At 35.8% G+C, this 18,112-nt stretch overlaps 1 protein-coding gene across 2 annotated transcripts in view; it reads right to left on the reverse strand.

Annotated features, from left to right (window-relative positions):
- MED13 (mediator complex subunit 13) overlaps positions 1–18,112 on the reverse strand; it is a 111,357-nt gene that overhangs the window by 86,100 nt on the left and 7,145 nt on the right. For both annotated transcript variants that reach the window (XM_011289087.4, XR_002149032.3), the window contains exon 3: positions 14,102–14,270. In XM_011289087.4, the coding sequence (XP_011287389.1) occupies positions 14,102–14,270 (169 nt within the window). The remainder of the gene's footprint in view (positions 1–14,101; positions 14,271–18,112) is intronic.

Here is an 18,112-nt window from a genome sequence, read left to right on the forward strand (position 1 = left end):
CGGAGCCTGGAGCCTGTTTCCGATTCTGTGTCTCCCTCTCTCTCTGCCCCTCCCCCGTTCATGCTCTGTCTCTCTCTGTCCCAAAAATAAATAAACGTTGAAAAAAAAAAATTAAAAAAAAAAAAAAAGACAGAGATAAGCTCAGGAAAAAACTTGATGGTTTGCAAGCATAATTTATAAAGATACAGACAACCCAGAAACTGTAGGCTAGAAAATAATACTATTCATCAACAAAGTGATGGTGTGGCCTATATATAACACTGCTTCAAGGAAAACACAAGGTCAAGAGTGTGATTCTAATACCCTTTGTTAAAAATACGTGATTCTTGATACCAGTTGAAACATTAAGATTTTTATTTATTTATTTTTTTTTAATTTTTTTTTTCAACGTTTATTTATTTTTGGGACAGAGAGAGACAGAGCATGAACGGGGGAGGGGCAGAGAGAGAGGGAGACACAGAATAGGAAACAGGCTCCAGGCTCTGAGCCATCAGCCCAGAGCCCAACACGGGGCTCGCACTCACTGCCCGCGAGATTGTGACCTGGCTGAAGTCGGACGCTTAACCGACTGCGCCACCCAGGAGCCCCAACATTAAGATTTTTAAATATTACTCCTAGGCCTCAATACATTTTTCTCAAAGAAGGTATCTAAAGTAAACAAGTATATACGCAATATTTTGTAACTATATGTGGGAATACATAGATAGCCATATTTGTACTTTTCTTTCTTTGTCCTCTTTCCTGACACAGTTCTTCTATAATTGTTAAGGCTGAGTAATAGGGCATATAAATATAATTTCTAAACAGCATTTTTGTCTTAGCCAACCATTAATGTTTAATTTCTGAGAGAGACTGGCCCATTTTAAAACAGGCAGATAATTTTCAAAGCATTTCTCTCTCTAAACAATAAAAAAAGGACAAAATGCTAAAAAAAAAAAAACTTAAGAAAATTTATATTCAACTGGTTAGAATGACTATACATATATTTTTTACCGTTACAAGGTTTTTTGCGTTTTTTTAAATTTTTTAAATTATTTAATTTAAAATAAAAATAAGTATTTTTGAGAGAAGGGGTGGGGGGTGTAGAGAGAGAGGGAGACAGAATCCAAAGCAGACTCCAGGCTCTGAGCTGTCAGCACAGAGCCCAACGTGGGGCTTGAACCCACGAACCATGAGATCATGACCTGAGCCGAAGTCAGACGCTTAACCGACAGAGCCACCCAGACGGCCCGTTTTTGGGTTTTGTTTTTTTTTTTTTTTTACGGGATTTTCAGGAAACTTTAGAAGACAAATATTTCTCAATAAATGAGACAAAATTTATGAGTTTACTGGGGAATTACTAAGAATACTTACATCAAAAAAAATATTAAGTGACTCTAGCAAGAATGATTACACAAAGAAATTGTAATTTGGTTAGTTTTAAAGATCAATTAAGTATTTTAGAAAAATGATTATGAATGCTATGTGCTTATTCAGTAACTGAATAGTAAATTTTAAAATCTGACTTGCAAATACTTTCAAGAACATTTGCAAGTGTAAGCAACAACCTAAAACAGTCTCATGTTCTTTATCTTTAAAAGACTAAGAGGCTAGGAAACATGAATTTTATATACTACTTCCTGTTTTTAATCAGTGAAGTATAGGGCACCTGGGTGGCTCAGTCGGTTGAGCATCTGATATTGGCTTAGGTCATGATCTCACAGTTAGTGAATCTGAGCCCCCCATATCAGGCTTGCTGCTGTCAGCACACTTCAGATCCTCTGTCCCCTTCTCTCTCTGCCCCAGCCCTGCTCACGCTCTCTCTCCCCCAAAATATATAAATATAAAAAAAATTTAGGGAAAAAAAATCAGTGAAATATAGTTCTTAAAAATACAGTTTGACTATGTTTCATTTCGTATGTAAATGTTAAATGAGAATAAAAAGGAAACTCAAAATTGATTTTATCATGACATAAAAAGCAAATAACATGCCTCAAGTTTTTCCTAAAAAGATTACTATAATCTGGAAAATGTTTTTTAAAAAGTACACTACTTATATTCTATTAAATATTATTTAGGAAAATAAACATAATCTGGTATATACAAACACCATGGTCTGTAAAATGAAGGCCTAATATAGGCTTTCCATTATGTACAATGAGTACTTAACCCTCATAACTCTTAATTCACAAAAACTTGGCTGATGTAAAAAAATTTGTCTCCAAAGGGTTTTGTAAAAACCCAACATTCCAATACACAATCTCTCAGCTGCCACTATTTATCTGTATTGCCCTACTTATCAGCAGCTCTCCATTCCAGATGCCTATGAATAAAGAAAAATATCATCTCTTATATTGCTAGCATATGTTCCTAATATAGGCTAATCTAATTCTAATATAAAATGATTTAAAATAAATCAAATTTGTGAATACAGGAGAAAAAACTAACCATTCTTAATATGGCATAAAATTTCTAAAATTCTAAATTTCTAAAATTCTAAAAATTTCTAAAATTAAAGACAATATTCTAGTCAGAAAATATTATAGGACAAAAAAGTGTTACATAATACTGCCATATTAAATTCAGAATGGCTCTTATTTCAAGGAGAAGATATTATTTATAACATCACTTAAAACATCTTTGGCACTTAGCACTTAGAAAAATGGAGTTAAATATGTGTAACTACAATGAGAATCCATGGTGGGACAACTGGGTGGCTCAGCTGGTTGAGCGTCCAACTCTTGTTATCAGCTGGGGTCACAATCCCAGGATCATAGGATTGAGCCTTGCCAGGCTTCGTGCTGAGCATGGAGACTGCTTGAGATTCTTCCTCTCTCTCTCTCTCTCTCTCTCTCTCTCTGCCCCTATCCCTCACTCACTCATGCACTTTCTCTCTAAAATTAAAAAAAAAAGAATCCAAGGTACTGCTAGCTACTATAGTTACTGCAGAGAATACCTTGTTCTCTAGGAGCTAATACTGTAATAACCAAAACAAAAAGATGAGTGAAGCAAAAGTTTACAGATGAAACCTGAGCAAATAATCTGTTGTAGAATAGTAAACATTCCTCATTTAAGTACTGAAATTAAACAAAACATTATTTCTAAGACAAAATGAAAATATGCTTATAAACACCTATTCTAATAGTTTAATATGTACACTGTTCTAAGAGATGCCATATCTCATTTAGTTTTAGCACTTCTGTTAGGTAGGTACAGGAAGATGATATCCCATTTTGCTGACTGGGAATTTAAAGCACAAAGAAGTTAACAGGCTTGTCTTAAAATCATAAAACTAGTTAAAGAGAACGTTGACTTAACATCCTAGTCATCCTAATAGCCAATTTTAAGTGGACAAAGGACTTAAAACAGGACTTCTTATATCTCCAAAGAAGATATACAAACAGCCACCAACCTCATGAAAAGATACTCAACATCACTCATCATTAAGGAAATACAAATCAAATCTTCAATATACCATTTCAACTCTAGGATGGCTATTATTAAATAAAATATTTTAGAAAAGAAGTGTTTGTGAGGATGTGGAAAAATTGGAATCCTCCTAGTGAGAATGTAAAATGGTGTAGCTGCTATGAAAAAGTATGGCAGTTCCTTTAAAAAGAAAAAAAAAAATCAAACACAGAATTACTATATGATCCAACAATTCCACTTCTAGGTATATTCCCAAAAGAACTAAAAGCAGGGACTTGAACAGATATTCGCACACCAATATGCATAGCAGCATTATTCACAACACACAAAAAGTGGAAAAAAACAATCATCCACTATCAGATGAATGGATAAACAACACGTGGAATAAAAATACAATGGAATATTCAGCCTTAAAAAGAAATGAAATTGTGGTGCATACTACAAGGATCAGAACCTGAGGACATTAAGCTAAGTGAAATAAGCCAGACACAAAAGGACAAATACTATATAATTCCACTTATATAACGTAACTAAAACAGCCAAATTTATAGCGACACAAAGTAGAACAGTGGTTACCAGCGGCTAGGAGGAGGGGACTATATAAGGAGGAGTTATTAAAGGGCAGATTTTCAATTTGGAATGATGAAAAGGTTCTGTAGATAGTGGTGATGGTTGCACAACAACACGAATATACTTGATGCCACTGAACTGTACACTGAAAAATGGTTAAAATGGTAAATTTGTTGTGTCTAGTTTACCACAATAAAAAAACCAGTTCCCCCAATTCCTAGATTTTTATTCCATTAATCCAATAATTTCCAAACCTGTCTTTTATTACAATCAACCTGGATAGCTTTCAAAAATTTCAAAGCCCAGGCCATACTCCCAGGTTAAAACATGGACACATCACTACTGTTTTAATCTTTCAAGGTTATTCCACATCAAGTTTGGCTACTGCATTAATCTATATTTCTGTAGCTCTCATGGTACCATTTTTAATTTCTTAAATTTATAACTTCAACATTAGGTATTCTGAACATATCTCCATGAACAAGAGAGCTTTATTAAAATCTAAAAGATAACATTTCATCTGTGAATTTTGAATATACTCCTGCTCACTTATTAAACACATTACTTACACTACAGTGTAATGAATACTTAGAAAGCAATGATATTCTGGTTTACATCTTCAGATGCTCTGCAAGTACTCTTTATACGCTTATATTTCTCCAATATAAAAAATTATATTTCTCCAATATAAAAAATTTGTCAGGGGGCGCCTGGATGGTTCAGTTGGTTAAGTGTCCAACTCTTAATTTCAGCTCAGGACATGATCTCACAGTGTGTCAGTTCAAGCCCTGCATCCGGCTCTGTGCTGACAGTGAGGAGCCTGCTTGGTATTCTCCTTCTCTCCCTCTCTCTGCCCCACCCCTGTTCACAGTCCGTCTCTCAAAATAAATAAATAAACTTAAGAGAAAGAGAGAGAAAAGAAATTTGTAAGTATTCTTTTACTACTTCCTATCACTTTAAAAAGATGTAGATACAGGGGCGCCTGGGTGGCGCAGTGGGTTAAGCGTCCGACTTCAGCCAGGTCACAATCTCGCGGTCTGGGAGTTCGAGCCCCGCGTCGGGCTCTGGGCTGATGGCTCAGAGCCTGGAGCCTGTTTCCGATTCTGTGTCTCCCTCTCTCTCTGCCCCTCCCCCATTCATGCTCTGTCTCTCTCTGTCCCAAAAATAAACAAACGTTGGAAAAAAAAAATTAAAAAAATAAATAAATAAAAAGATGTAGATACAGAAGAAACAGTGGTCTACAGGGTCCACAATCTGTCCTATCTTTCATGCCCTATAATCTAGCTCCAATACTAGCAAGATGTATGACCCTGGATAAGGGACTTAACCTCTCTGTGCTTCAGGTTTAGCAATTGTAAAACTGAAGTAATAACAGAGTTGTTTTAAGAATTGAGTTAATACACATGAAGTCCTTATTCTGAACACAGCCTGGACAGTTCTGCTTGAGCAAAGGTTTCTCACTACCCTCCTCCCCTTCAGAGAGAAAAAACAAACAAACAAAAAAAACCTTCCCTATTATCATTCATATCTAAAGCCAATAGGTCATGGGGCGCCTGGGTGGCGCAGTCGGCTAAGCGTCCGACTTCAGCCAGGTCACGATCTCGCGGTCTGTGGGTTCGAGCCCCGCGTCAGGCTCTGGGCTGATGGCTCAGAGCCTGGAGCCTGTTTCCGATTCTGTGTCTCCCTCTTTCTCTGCCCCTCCCCCGTTCATGCTCTGTCTCTCTCTGTCCCAAAAAAAAATAAACACTGAAAAAAAAAAAATTTAAAAAAAAAAAATAAATAAAGCCAATAGGTCAAAAGGAGAGATTATAGGAGTCTATGGTAAAAACCATGTAAGAAATGATAGTAAGAAAAGTTCAAATGAGAGGAAAAAAGGAAGAAGTCTTTCTTAGCACTTAATTTTTCTCATAAATGCTTCTGGAAAGCATGAGAATGTAGAAAACTGACCATGTAAATCCTAATGACTGAAGCATTAGAGAAATTTCATGGGTCATAAGTACTATTATATCATCACTTAAGATTTCAGAAAATAGGACACATAATAATCTTGAAGAGACATTAATGACAGACCAACACAGGCTGCAGAGAGGGGGGAAAAAAAAAGACAGCAACTATGTCCAACTGGGCAAATAGTAGGTACTTTGAGATAGGTGAAGGTTTCCCCTATCTTTGAGAGTCTCAAAATTTAACATACAATTCCAAGAGGGTTCAGAAAACCAGATAAAAAATATCTTTTACCAATAAACACTAGACCAAGCTCAGCTGGACTTAAAGTCCTGGAACTATACTGCTAATGCAACAGCTAATATATACACGTGACTACTGAGCACTTAAAATGTGCCCAGTCCAAACTGAGATGTACTCTAATTATTGAATAGACATTAAACTTCAAAAACTTATTTAAGAAAAGTAAAATATCTCAATATTCTTTGCAGAATTAATTACATGCTAAAATGCTATTCTGGATGTACTGAGTTAAATATATTAAAATTGATTTCACCTGGTTTTTTGTTTTTACCTTTTTCAATGTATCTACTAGAAGATTTAAAATTACATTTGTAACTCACAAAATTTCCATTGGACACTATTACCTTAGAATGCAGGAAGAAAGAAAAGGAATCCTTAGAAAAAATAAGTGATAGCTCTTATCTTACCTAGAAGTTCAAGTTTTCAGAGGTATTGAGGAACCCAACCAAAGGACATCCTAAAGCTATATAAAATGGCTGCTTATGTATCTCCAAATGAAATTTAAATCTTGTGTTTATATTTATTAAAATATTAAAGTCACTGTGTAGAAACCACAGGTGTAGTAAAGATAAACAGTTTTATGGGTGAAATTTAAAGTATATTCCTTCATGTATCGCCTTAATAACAAAAGCTTGACCAACTAATTCAGGAAAGCTCCTGAAGTATTATTTTAATTATAACTGTAAAGGCTCTGGTATAAACAACACCATCCAAAAGAACTTTCTGTTATGATGGAAATACTCTATTATCTACATCACCCAATACAATAGCCACTAGTCACAGGAGCACTTGAAATATGGTTAGTGAAACTGAGAAACTGAATTCCAACTTTATTTCAATTAACTGAAATTTAAATAGCCACCAGTGGCTAGTGGCTACTATCTTGAATAGCACGGTTCTAAAATTTCTTTAAAAGAAAAAAAATAGGGATTATATTTCCTTATTTTGCCCTAATATTCTAGTTACAATTAACTCTGCACAAATACTCAGGGATGTACTCCTCTCCATCCTGTGAACTTTGCCTGCTTCACGCCATAAGACGAAAATCTCTGTGAACCAGGCTCTCTTTGCTAATACTTAACCATAACGGCTTAGAACATACAGAACAGACATTTGATCCCATCTCCTTTATGTTCTATCCAGAAAAGATTTATTTTACTTATATATACACATGTAACTATACATATACATATATCTTATATATGTGTATATACATATTTCCTACACTGCCTTTAAAATTGAAGTTAAAGGTATCTTACACAGTAAAAATCTCAAAGCAGATTTACCAAATATATTTTTGCATAGAAATTAATTATACGGCTACATACGGGAACATAGTTGAGGGAACACAGCAAAATTAAGGTATATATTCAGTGTTCCCTATTAACTTCTCTCCTATATGATCTCAACTGCCATTTAGCAGACTCCTATGTAAATACATACTGTAAGATACTGGACTAGCAGTCTTTTTGTTAAGTTTATTTTGAGAGAGAGAGAGCGAGAGCGAGAGCGCGCATGTGCAAGTGGAGGAAGAGCAGACAGAGAATCCCAAGCAGGCTCCACACACTCAGCATGAATCCCAAGGCAGGGCTCAAACTTATAGGGCTCGAACTCATGAACCATGAGATCATGACCTGAGCGGAAATCAAGAGCCAGACACAACCAACTAAGCCACTCAGGTGCTCCTGGACTAGCAGTCTTAAAAAAAAAATCCTTACTAATAACTTTCTACTCTGTGTACATTCCTACAAGCATTTAAAACTCTTACTAGGGGCACCTGTAATGCTAGTAAGTCATTGGTACTTACTACATCCATTTACCTGTGCTTTTACTAGCAAACACAGCGACTGTCATCTGATAGAGCCCCCTACACTGTAGGAAAATACCTAAACTGTTAAGACAAAACACTGATCATTCTTTTAACAATACCTGAAGATGGCAGATTTAAAAGTAATTCTTTTCAATTTTTCTGTGTTAATTATCCTTATAGCTTCTTAAATTTCTGTGGTTAATTACCCATATAGTTGAGGGGTTCTTTACAGCTAACCTAGCTATACCACTAGATTTAATTCCATTTCCTGAGTCCCTGAAGACTGTTACAGTTAATCAGACAATTAGCTATACTGAAGTCCAGATTATTAGAAAATGAGAATCTATATTTATGGGGCATAAAAGGAGGAAGAATAAAGAAGAGGTCAGTAATAGTATTTTCTCCTTTGTTCAAATCAAACCAGTTTCACAGTAACAATTTCCTTCCTTGACAACTGTGTTAATTCTTTTTAAGAAAGTGTATACAAGTTTAACAAAAAGTGAACTGATTAGTGAACAAAAATAGTATATATTATGCTTAATGGGTTAGCTTCATAATGGGCTAGAAGTGCACTAATTTATAATCTAATCTTTATCTACCTTCCCAATTATCATTCCATTGAATTCACTGGAAAAGTTAGTAGTCCCAAACCATAATTTAAAGCAACTGACAGACTTATATGCTGGGTTTTTCTACTTGCTTTTTCCTTTCCTTTTTTTTTTTTAAATGTTTATTTATTTTTGGGAGGGACAGAGAGCGCGCACATGTGTACAAGTAGGGGAGGGGCAGAGAGAGAAAGGGAGACACAGAATACAAAGCAGGCAACAGGCTCCAAGCTGGCAGCATGGAGCCTGACACGGGGCTTGAACTCATGAAGCGTGAGATCATGACCTGAGCCAAAGTCAGATATTCAACCAACTGAGACACCTAGGTACCCTTCTACTTGCTTTTCTAAAGGGAGGGGAGATGGCAGGTAAGCTCCTAGGAAAAAAGATTTGAGGAACAGCATTTATTCTTCCTGGATAAAATCAGTTTTGTACCACAACTATCCTTCAAGAGTAATTCAAAAGAGCATATACTATTTCTGATACCACCCCACTAATAAAACACAATTTGAATTTAGTCCCCCTTCTAAATGGGTCAGCCTCCTGGGGCACCTGGGTGGCTCAGTCAGTTGAGTGTCAGACTTCAGCTCAGGTCATGATCTCATGGTTCATGGGGTCAAGCCCTGCGTCATGCTCACTGCTGTCAGCACAGAGCCCACTTTGGATCCTCTGGTCCCCCACGCCGCCCCTCCGCCACTCATGCTCTCTCTCAAAAATAAACAAACTTAAAAATAAATAAATAAATGGGTCAGCTCACAGAAAAACACTAGTGCTCAATTACAGAATTAAATAACAAGTAGAATCTACTAGATTTATGGAAATCTCCAATATGAAAAGTTGTATCTTCTATTAATAATAGCCCATTAAGAGAACTTCTTGCATGAAGAGAAATAAAGATACTTCCAGTATCTAACATGGCTCATCGAACACATTCATTTATTTCTACTTCTTTGTGAAGCAAAAATAGATAGTAAAAGGCAGGAGAAGCACAAAGAGAATGGTGGAAGTAAAGGCAACAGACAAAACATGACCACAAAATTTGGGGAGCTAGCAAGCAAAAGCAAAAATAGTAACTAACTTAGTAAATAAGGGCTAACGGGAAGATACCAAGGTAAAAAATGAATTAAACCCGCAGAACCCCGAATCCCAGAGAGGTACAAAAGTTGAAGACACTGGTAGATCTGTGAAGGTGGATGCATGGTGTAACTAAAAGAGAAAGAATGAAAGTTCAAATGATAAGTCAGACCCCTAGACCTACTTCTCCATCCTGTAGACAGGATCTTTACATCTTTCCAGATCAGTGGAAAACTTACAAGTTCACTCTGAATTGGATGAAACAGAGGGACTCGGCACTTAAAGATACTAGATACAGCTGAAATGATGTATTTAAAAGAGAAATTAAGTGAAAATCTAAATACCATACAAGTATAGTATTTCCCCAATATAAATGTACAACTACAGCCCCCTTTCCCCAGTAGACTCCCTAAACATCGGCAGCCAAGCTTATACTCTCTAGTTAGGATACTAAAGGACTCCTCCGGGAAAGCAATTAGCTTAAAGGCATGGGGGTGCGGAGGGACACATACAGATAGACAGGCAGCAGGCACCCAATAAAATGAACAGGTCCCCGACAAGTCACCCTACTAAAGCCTGCAATTTCATAGCTACTCACATACAAATAGAATTTCCAATCAGTATTTTAGTGCCCAGAAGTCTCAAGAGTAGAAAAGGAGGTAATTTAGATATTCAGGATCCCAAAATATTACTTCTCATGTACTCCCTTAAGGAAACTACTGGTGGATAGGCACTACCAAAATAGTTAAGACAAAAAAAGCAAACATGAGATCTAGGAAATAAGGGAAAGGGAATTCCCATGATGAATGCTGTGAAACGAGCCTATAGAACAACCAGTCCAAATTAGGACTGAAAAATGAAGGGCTCAAACATATATTTTTTTAAAATATGTATTCTAGGAGAGAGAAAGAGAGAGAGAAAGAAAGAATGTGAAGGCACATGGGGGAGGGGGCAGAAAGAGAGGGAGAGTGGCGCCTGGGTGGCTCAGTCGGTTGAGTGTCTGACTTCAGCTCGGGTCATGATCTCACAGTGAGTTCGAGCCCCGCGTCGGGCTCTGTGCTGACAGCTCAGAGCCCGGGGCCTGTTTCAGATTCTGTGTCTCCCTCTCTCTCTGACTCTCCCCTGTTCATGTTCTGTCTCTCTCTGTCTCAAAAATAAATAAACGTTAAAAAAAAAAAATTTTTTTTTAAAAAAAAAAGAGAAAGAGAGGGAGAGAGAGAATCCCTAGCAGGCTCTGTGCTGTCAGCACAGAGCCCAATGTGGGGCCCAAACCCATGAACTGTGAGATCATAGCCTTAGCTGAAATCTAGAGTTGGATGCTTAACCAACTGAGCCATCCAGGTGCCCCACAAATAAAGATATTAAGTGACAAGAGAGGGGAGCCTGGGTGGCTCAGTTGGTTGAGTGTCCAACTCTTGGATTTTGGCTCAGGTCATGATCCCGGGGTCATGGACTGAGCCCTGTGTCAGGCTCCGCACTGTGTGGAATCTGCTTAAAATTCTGTCTCTCTCTCTCTCTCTCTCTCTCTCTCTCTGTGTGTCTCTCTCTTTCTTTCTCTCTTCCTCTCCCCCCCCCCCTTTGCCCTTCTCCCTGGCTCATGCTCTCTAAAAATAAATCTTAAAAAACAAAACAAACAAACAAAAACACACAGAGGGCCACCTGAGTGGCACGAGTTGTTTAAGTGTCCTGATTTTTGGTTTTGGCTTCAGGTCATGATCTCAGAGTCTGGGAGTTTAAGCCCTGTGCCAGGCTCTGCACTGATGGTGCCTGGGATCCTCTCTTCCTTTTTCTGTCTGTCTCTCCTGAGTGCACTCTCACACACTCTCTATTCTCTCAAAAATAAATTAAAAAGAGAGAGAAAGAAAAAGAAACTAATAGATTACACAAACTACTTAAAGAAAGGGAGGGAAGATTTGTGCTTCTGGTAAATAGTCTGGGAGTGAATCACCAATCAGTACATAGATCAAAGGTCAGAAAACTATAACTGAAAAGAGCTAGAGGGTAAATATTTTAGGCTAAATATTTTAGGCTTTGTGGGTCGTCTATCTCTATTCGGCTGTGCTGTAGTGTGAAGGCAGGCATAAAATAATCCATAAATGAGTGAACATGGTTATGTTAAAATCAAATTTTACTTACAAAAACAGGTGGCAGGCTATATTTACCCTGTGGAGTAGTAGTTTACCAATCCCTGACATAGATAATTAAGTGAAAAAAGAAATAATCATGAACACAGAGGAAAACAAAAAGATACAGAGGAAATGGAATATAATCCTAATATACTATATGGCTTGGCTATAAATAGTATTTATATAATCATAGTAAATATTTTTTATGAACTCTTATAATCTTATTGGCAAGATAAGAAAGAAACAAAGGGAAAAGAACGCATACAAGTATATCAATGTCCAAGTGGTTGGGATGGAGGAAGAGTATAAAGTAACTAAACCATCAATACAAAGTCAATAGATTAATCCTGAATAACTGAAAACTCAAGAGTAAGCATGTTACTTGCTTTAAAATGTATATAGGTAAATTAAAAGAAAGTTAAAAGGATTAAAAGGGAATGCGTAAAAGGAGCACATCTAGGAGCTGGGGCTCAGGATCACAGCTTTTCATCATTTTAGATCTTGGTAATCTGCTTGACTTCTTAAAACTGTATTATGTATTTGGTGAACATTGCTAATTACCAACCTGTATTTCCCCTTCTTCTAAATGCCTACCTAATATCTGTTCTCTCTTTCTTCTTCTAATCAGAAACCTTATTTTGTTCAGAGTAGCAATGCTTCCACATAAAAATATTTGTTTCTCTCAGGATAGACAGTGATATGTCAGCTAAAGTCTCTAAGAAGGAAACTATTTTCTGATTCAAGGGTCACCCCGTCTAAATTCTTCCCTTCCTCTTCCTGCCTGAATTCACTGTGAGTGAAATCCAAAGCAACAACACCCACTGGGACCATGTGGATGAAAGCCAAAGACTAAAGACGACATGGAAGAAAAGTCCAGGAAACCGGAGTCCTTGAAGACATTACTGAACCAATGCACTAGTATTGAACTATATACCCCCAGATTCCTTGCAATTGAGAAAAATCAATTCCTACATAAGGCAAGTGGTTAAGTCTTCTGTCTTTTGCAACTGAATTCATTCCTAACCTGTACAATTAATTTTCTTGTTGATAATAAAGGTTTATGTTCATTTTCAAAGAGGAAAAAATAAAAGAGCCTTGATTTGTCCAGGTTTATCTACTCATCCATTCTAATAAAACTAAAGAGAGAAGTTTAAAAGAACATTAAAAAAAGATGTGCACAGGGGCGCCTGGGCGGCGCAGTCAGTTAAGCGTCCGACTTCAGCCAGGTCACGATCTCGCGGTCCGTGAGTTCGAGCCCCGCGTCAGGCTCTGGGCTGATGGCTCGGAGCCTGGAGCCTGTTTCCTATTCTGTGTCTCCCTCTCTCTCTGCCCCTCCCCCGTTCATGCTCTGTCTCTCTCTGTCCCAAAAATAAATAAAAAACGTTGAAAAAAATAAATAAAAAAAAAATAATAAAAAAAAGATGTGCACATAAGACAGAAAAGATGGCATCTCAGCAATGATACAACATAACCAAATGTTTACTTCATATCCTCACATCTTTCAGGGAAAACTAAAATATTTCCTTTTCCCTTCTCTCACATTCCATCTTACCACTGTTTTATCTCTCTTGAAGCCTCACTAATTTAACAACTGCTTGGGACCAAATCTTCTAACAGGCTGTGTCTCAAACCATTTAAATCACAGAGAACTGTAGCAACCTAAAGCTTTTAACTGAACAGGAAAAGATGGTATCTTAAAAGTCTTCTGTGCCTCTACCTACTCTACAAATTAGTGTCATAAATTTGCTTAATTCAAAGTTCAAGAAAATTACAAATACTCTAAGACTAAACAGGTCTTATATAGAAAAGCACAAATTTAAATTACTTTAAAGCAAAATGAGAAGTTTGGGAATGAAAAGAGCTAACTCAATCCAAAACATAACTACAGATCACTATCTTTTACAAGTATTAATATTACTTAACAGAGTACTGTGAATATATTTGCACTAGTATAGTACTAAAATAAGCACTGTTCATTGCTTAAGCCTCTGCTTTCATCCTACATTTTTTCTATCATCCTGAATAAAAATTTAGGCCACTATACTGAAACCACAACCTATTCTCACTTCAAGAAAATTCTTAAAATGTGTAAAAGAAAGGGTGAAGTGGTTAGAGAAAATCACATACTTACAGTACTTTGCCAAAATTAACCTCATTCATCTGTCTGTAAGATAGCTTGTTTTACTCCACATTTTCTGTAAAGCTATAAAAATTAACAAACCTAAGAAATGTTAAGTAAGAGTTTAAATAAGATAGCTTACCTTTTATTTATAGGTTTTTCATCTTTTTCATAAGGCTTTACAAACCACTTGCCAATGCGTACAAAGTTCCGGTTCATTAAACACCGTTCCAACAGATTGTGAACTGCTTTAAAAAGCAGAGTACGACATTCATAGGAAAGTCCATTCTCCCACACTCCATCTTCCTCTTCTACAAGAGAAATGAAAGAAACAAAAACTATATCTACTCAGAGCCAAGCAAAAAGTGTTACAATTTAAACTCTCAATTCGTAAACCCCCTACCGCTTAGTACATTAAACCTACTGCACCTCAGAATATTGAGCTACCATCACTTCAATATATCTCTACACATTAAGATATCAGGTTTCAAAGTTACTCCATATGGAATAAAACGCCTAAGTGCCATATATTCTACAAAAGTACCTGAAAATTATTTTCCCACTGCATAAAAAAGCAATGATGTAATGCAAACATACTGATTTGATTTCTGTATCCATGAAAAGACCATTTGTATAAGCTGGGATTTATTAAAGACACTCTATACCTGAAGTGCCAATTTCTAAGCTGGCTTACTTGTTAGTTACCTTGTCCTAATTCCTCTATTCATTCAGCTTGCCAAAAAAATTAGCTAGTTAATAATTAACCCAAAACATTTTATGTCCATCAGCATTCTAATCCACGACTCAACTATAAAAATAAGTGATGAATAAAAAGGAAGCTTTTGGCACACAGCCTAACAAGCAACGTATTATTAGCCACCTTAGGTCTCGTTTCAAACAAACGATTCCCATGATTACTATTCAGTATAGGATCCTCTACTGGGGGAAGAAATTTTAAAATATAAAAACCAAAATTTTAAATAGCACTTATGATATAGTTGTAACTACCCTCACTATTCATTAGTAAGCAGCAATTTTGCCAGCTCACCTATTAACCACTCCAAGTTAACTTATCAAAAAAATATTAACATAGTTATTTCGAGAGAAGTCCAGATGTAGTTTAACAAAAATGTATTACTCTATCCCTTTCATACCTTTAACAAAGCATCAAAAGAATACTGCTACAAACTGTACTTGAGCTTTTTAACTTATTTTGTTTCAAATAGAATTTAGTATCATTTCATAGCCTATGTCTTTGTAAACAATATACATATGAATCTTTCAATGTAAGTAAAAAAATACATAAAACCTTTCTTAATTCAACACTAAAAATGTCTACACTACACTCATAGAAAAATAATAAACTATGATGCTTTTGAATAAAAGCAGAAGCATGTGTTTAGAGGGACACATGGTTTACATTCATAACCTACACAACAAATGGGAGAATGAACATTAACTAAAAAGCATATAATGACAGTGGACTTTAACTGCACTAGAAATTTGTGCCACTACAAAGTTAATGTTCTTTAAAGTGTTTTTAAAGTGTTTTAAATTAGTCAAGTCTTTCAAGTCAATTAATTATTTTTCCAAAAAGGTAAGCTTTAAAAAAAATGAGGTAAGCTATAGAAAATGACAATACTTGAGAACTGGAATAATTTTAAATCATTAATATTAAGCATTAATATTAAAGATAAAAGGCTTTCACATTCTATTATATTATAGACAACCATATATAGATAGATCTATATAGATCTCTCTCTCTCTCTCTCTCTATATATATATATATGTATCCATTTAAAGCCAAAACTTCATGAGTTTCGCTTTATTAAAGAAAACAGTAAGCTAGGAGAAAAGAGAAGTGGCACACATGGACTTCAATTTAATTATTTAAGGGTCTAGATCACAAGTATATTTGTGAGTCGCTGAGAGAAAAAAATCTTAATGTGCTTTCAGGCTAATCAGATTCTATCACTTCAAAATTAAAGTCACATTAAAAGTTTTACCTCAAATTATGATTTATAATTACTTAAAATATGCATGTTTTTAATTCCAAGAAAGTTATCCTAGGAATATCTTCCAGTTCTTAACTTCTTTGTAATCTATTTAGTGTATTTTTATTGCCATTTACCTCAAAAATCCTTACCTTCTGAGAAGCACAATGGTTCTAACATCTGTTCTATACAAGAACTCTTTACCAAAACGTTTTAAACTAGTTCTAAGTTCAAAAGCTACAAAAACCTAAGACACAGAATTACCATTACATATTAAAGTTGTACAGTTACTATAAACTTCAAATATCGGAAAATTATTCACTTAAAACTTGAGAATGAATTTGCCTTCTTCCCAAAAAGAGTAAATAAAAAAGTGTTTGGAATAGTAAAAGCCTATAATACAATAATTTATATACATTTTTCTTCTTTTCTTAGAGACACAGAGCAGGAGAGAGGGACAGCGGGAAAGAGAGACCATCCTAAGCAGGCTCCACACTCAATGCAGAGCCTGATGCAGGGCTTAATCCCAGGACACTGGGATTATGACCTCAGCTGAAATCAAGAGTTGGACACTCAACTGACTGAGCCACCCAGGCACCCCTACATACATTTTTTTTTAACATAAAATCCAGTTACACCTGAATTTAAATGATTTAAGAATATGAAATACAGTTTAGGAAATTAATCAGCATTAATTTTCAAATTTCTCTCTCATTGCTTTAAGTTTTATCTAGGGAAACTCAGGTGAACTTAATGCTTTTATCTCAAGAAACTCAAGTGAACTTATCCTCATTTTACATCATACCCTCAAACTCCCACAATTTTCATTAACACTAAATGGGATTTAGGCATAAAACCACCACCTGTTAGGGTTTTCTAAGCCAACAAACATCTTAAGTACATCCTCACCTATACATCAAGTAACTAAGCAACTATTACACTAAAGTAACATAATTTCATTTTTCACTGCTGAGGAAATAAGTCCTAATAACTAACACTCAGTGAAAAGCCTAAAGATTTTTTTTGGTGTTTTTTTTTTTTGGCGGGGGGGGGGGGGGGGAATCACTTAAAAATAAGAGACTACTGAGCAAAGCTTCTAATATCCTGATGTTATAATAACCATAGCAAAAATACTTCTCTACATGTTGTATTCAGATATGAAAAGTGAAATGGTACAGCCAACCCACCCAAGACAATGATATGTACCTCTTACACTAATTAAAACAAGTCCTTGAATTGCAACACAAGTACTACAATAGAGAAGGGAGGTAGAGGGGAACACATGGCAAATCTTTACCTAGCTCTTTTGAATTTAATCAACCATAGCCTAATGGAAAAAGTCTGCTTAATGCACTTAAATGTTTTTTCTCCTCTTGTATCTGTATCCCCAGAGAAAACAGGTTCAATTTTGTTTATAGTACTTTTCCATCAGAACTCTTAGCGTTAGAATTCTTCATCATCGTTACTTGAAAAATTTTTACAAAGTATCTATTTGAAAAAAACAATACAAAAGTTCACATGCTAAATTTGATAACCATAAAATATTTTTTTCCTGAGGATACAAGACTACAGCGATGATGATAAACTATGTGATAGGTCATTAAAATAATTCTGAGTGGTGGGGCGCCTGGCTGGCTCAGTCGGTAGACATACGACTCTTGATCTGGGGGGTTGTGAATTCAAGCCCCTCATTGGATATAGACATTACTTAAAAATAAAATCTTTAAAAATAATAATTCTGAGTGGGGGAAAAAATGAAAAGAGCAAATGAGCTGACACACCTAATACCTAATATTCAACATTTTTCTCAAAACTGACATCTTTAAACATTTCAACAATAGACCATTAAAAAAGGAATCTTTTCCTAAATAATTTTGACAAACTATTAAAACACAACATACACTAATGAATAATGAATGGGTCAAAATGATGGCAGAAAATACTACCTGAAAAAAAAAACATCCTGAAAGAGTAAAGAGAAATGTTTTTATTTTTATTATTTTTTTTAATGTTTATTTTTGAGAGAGAGAGAGAGAGAGAGAGAGAGAGAGAGAGAGAGACACACACACACAGAGAGACAGAGCATGAGCGAGGGAGGGGCAGAGAGAGAGGTAGATACAGAATCCAAAGCAGGCTCCAGGCTCTGAGCTGTCAGCACA

Source organism: Felis catus, chromosome E1 (genome assembly GCF_018350175.1).
Source record: "Felis catus isolate Fca126 chromosome E1, F.catus_Fca126_mat1.0, whole genome shotgun sequence".
NCBI lineage: Eukaryota > Metazoa > Chordata > Mammalia > Carnivora > Felidae > Felis > Felis catus.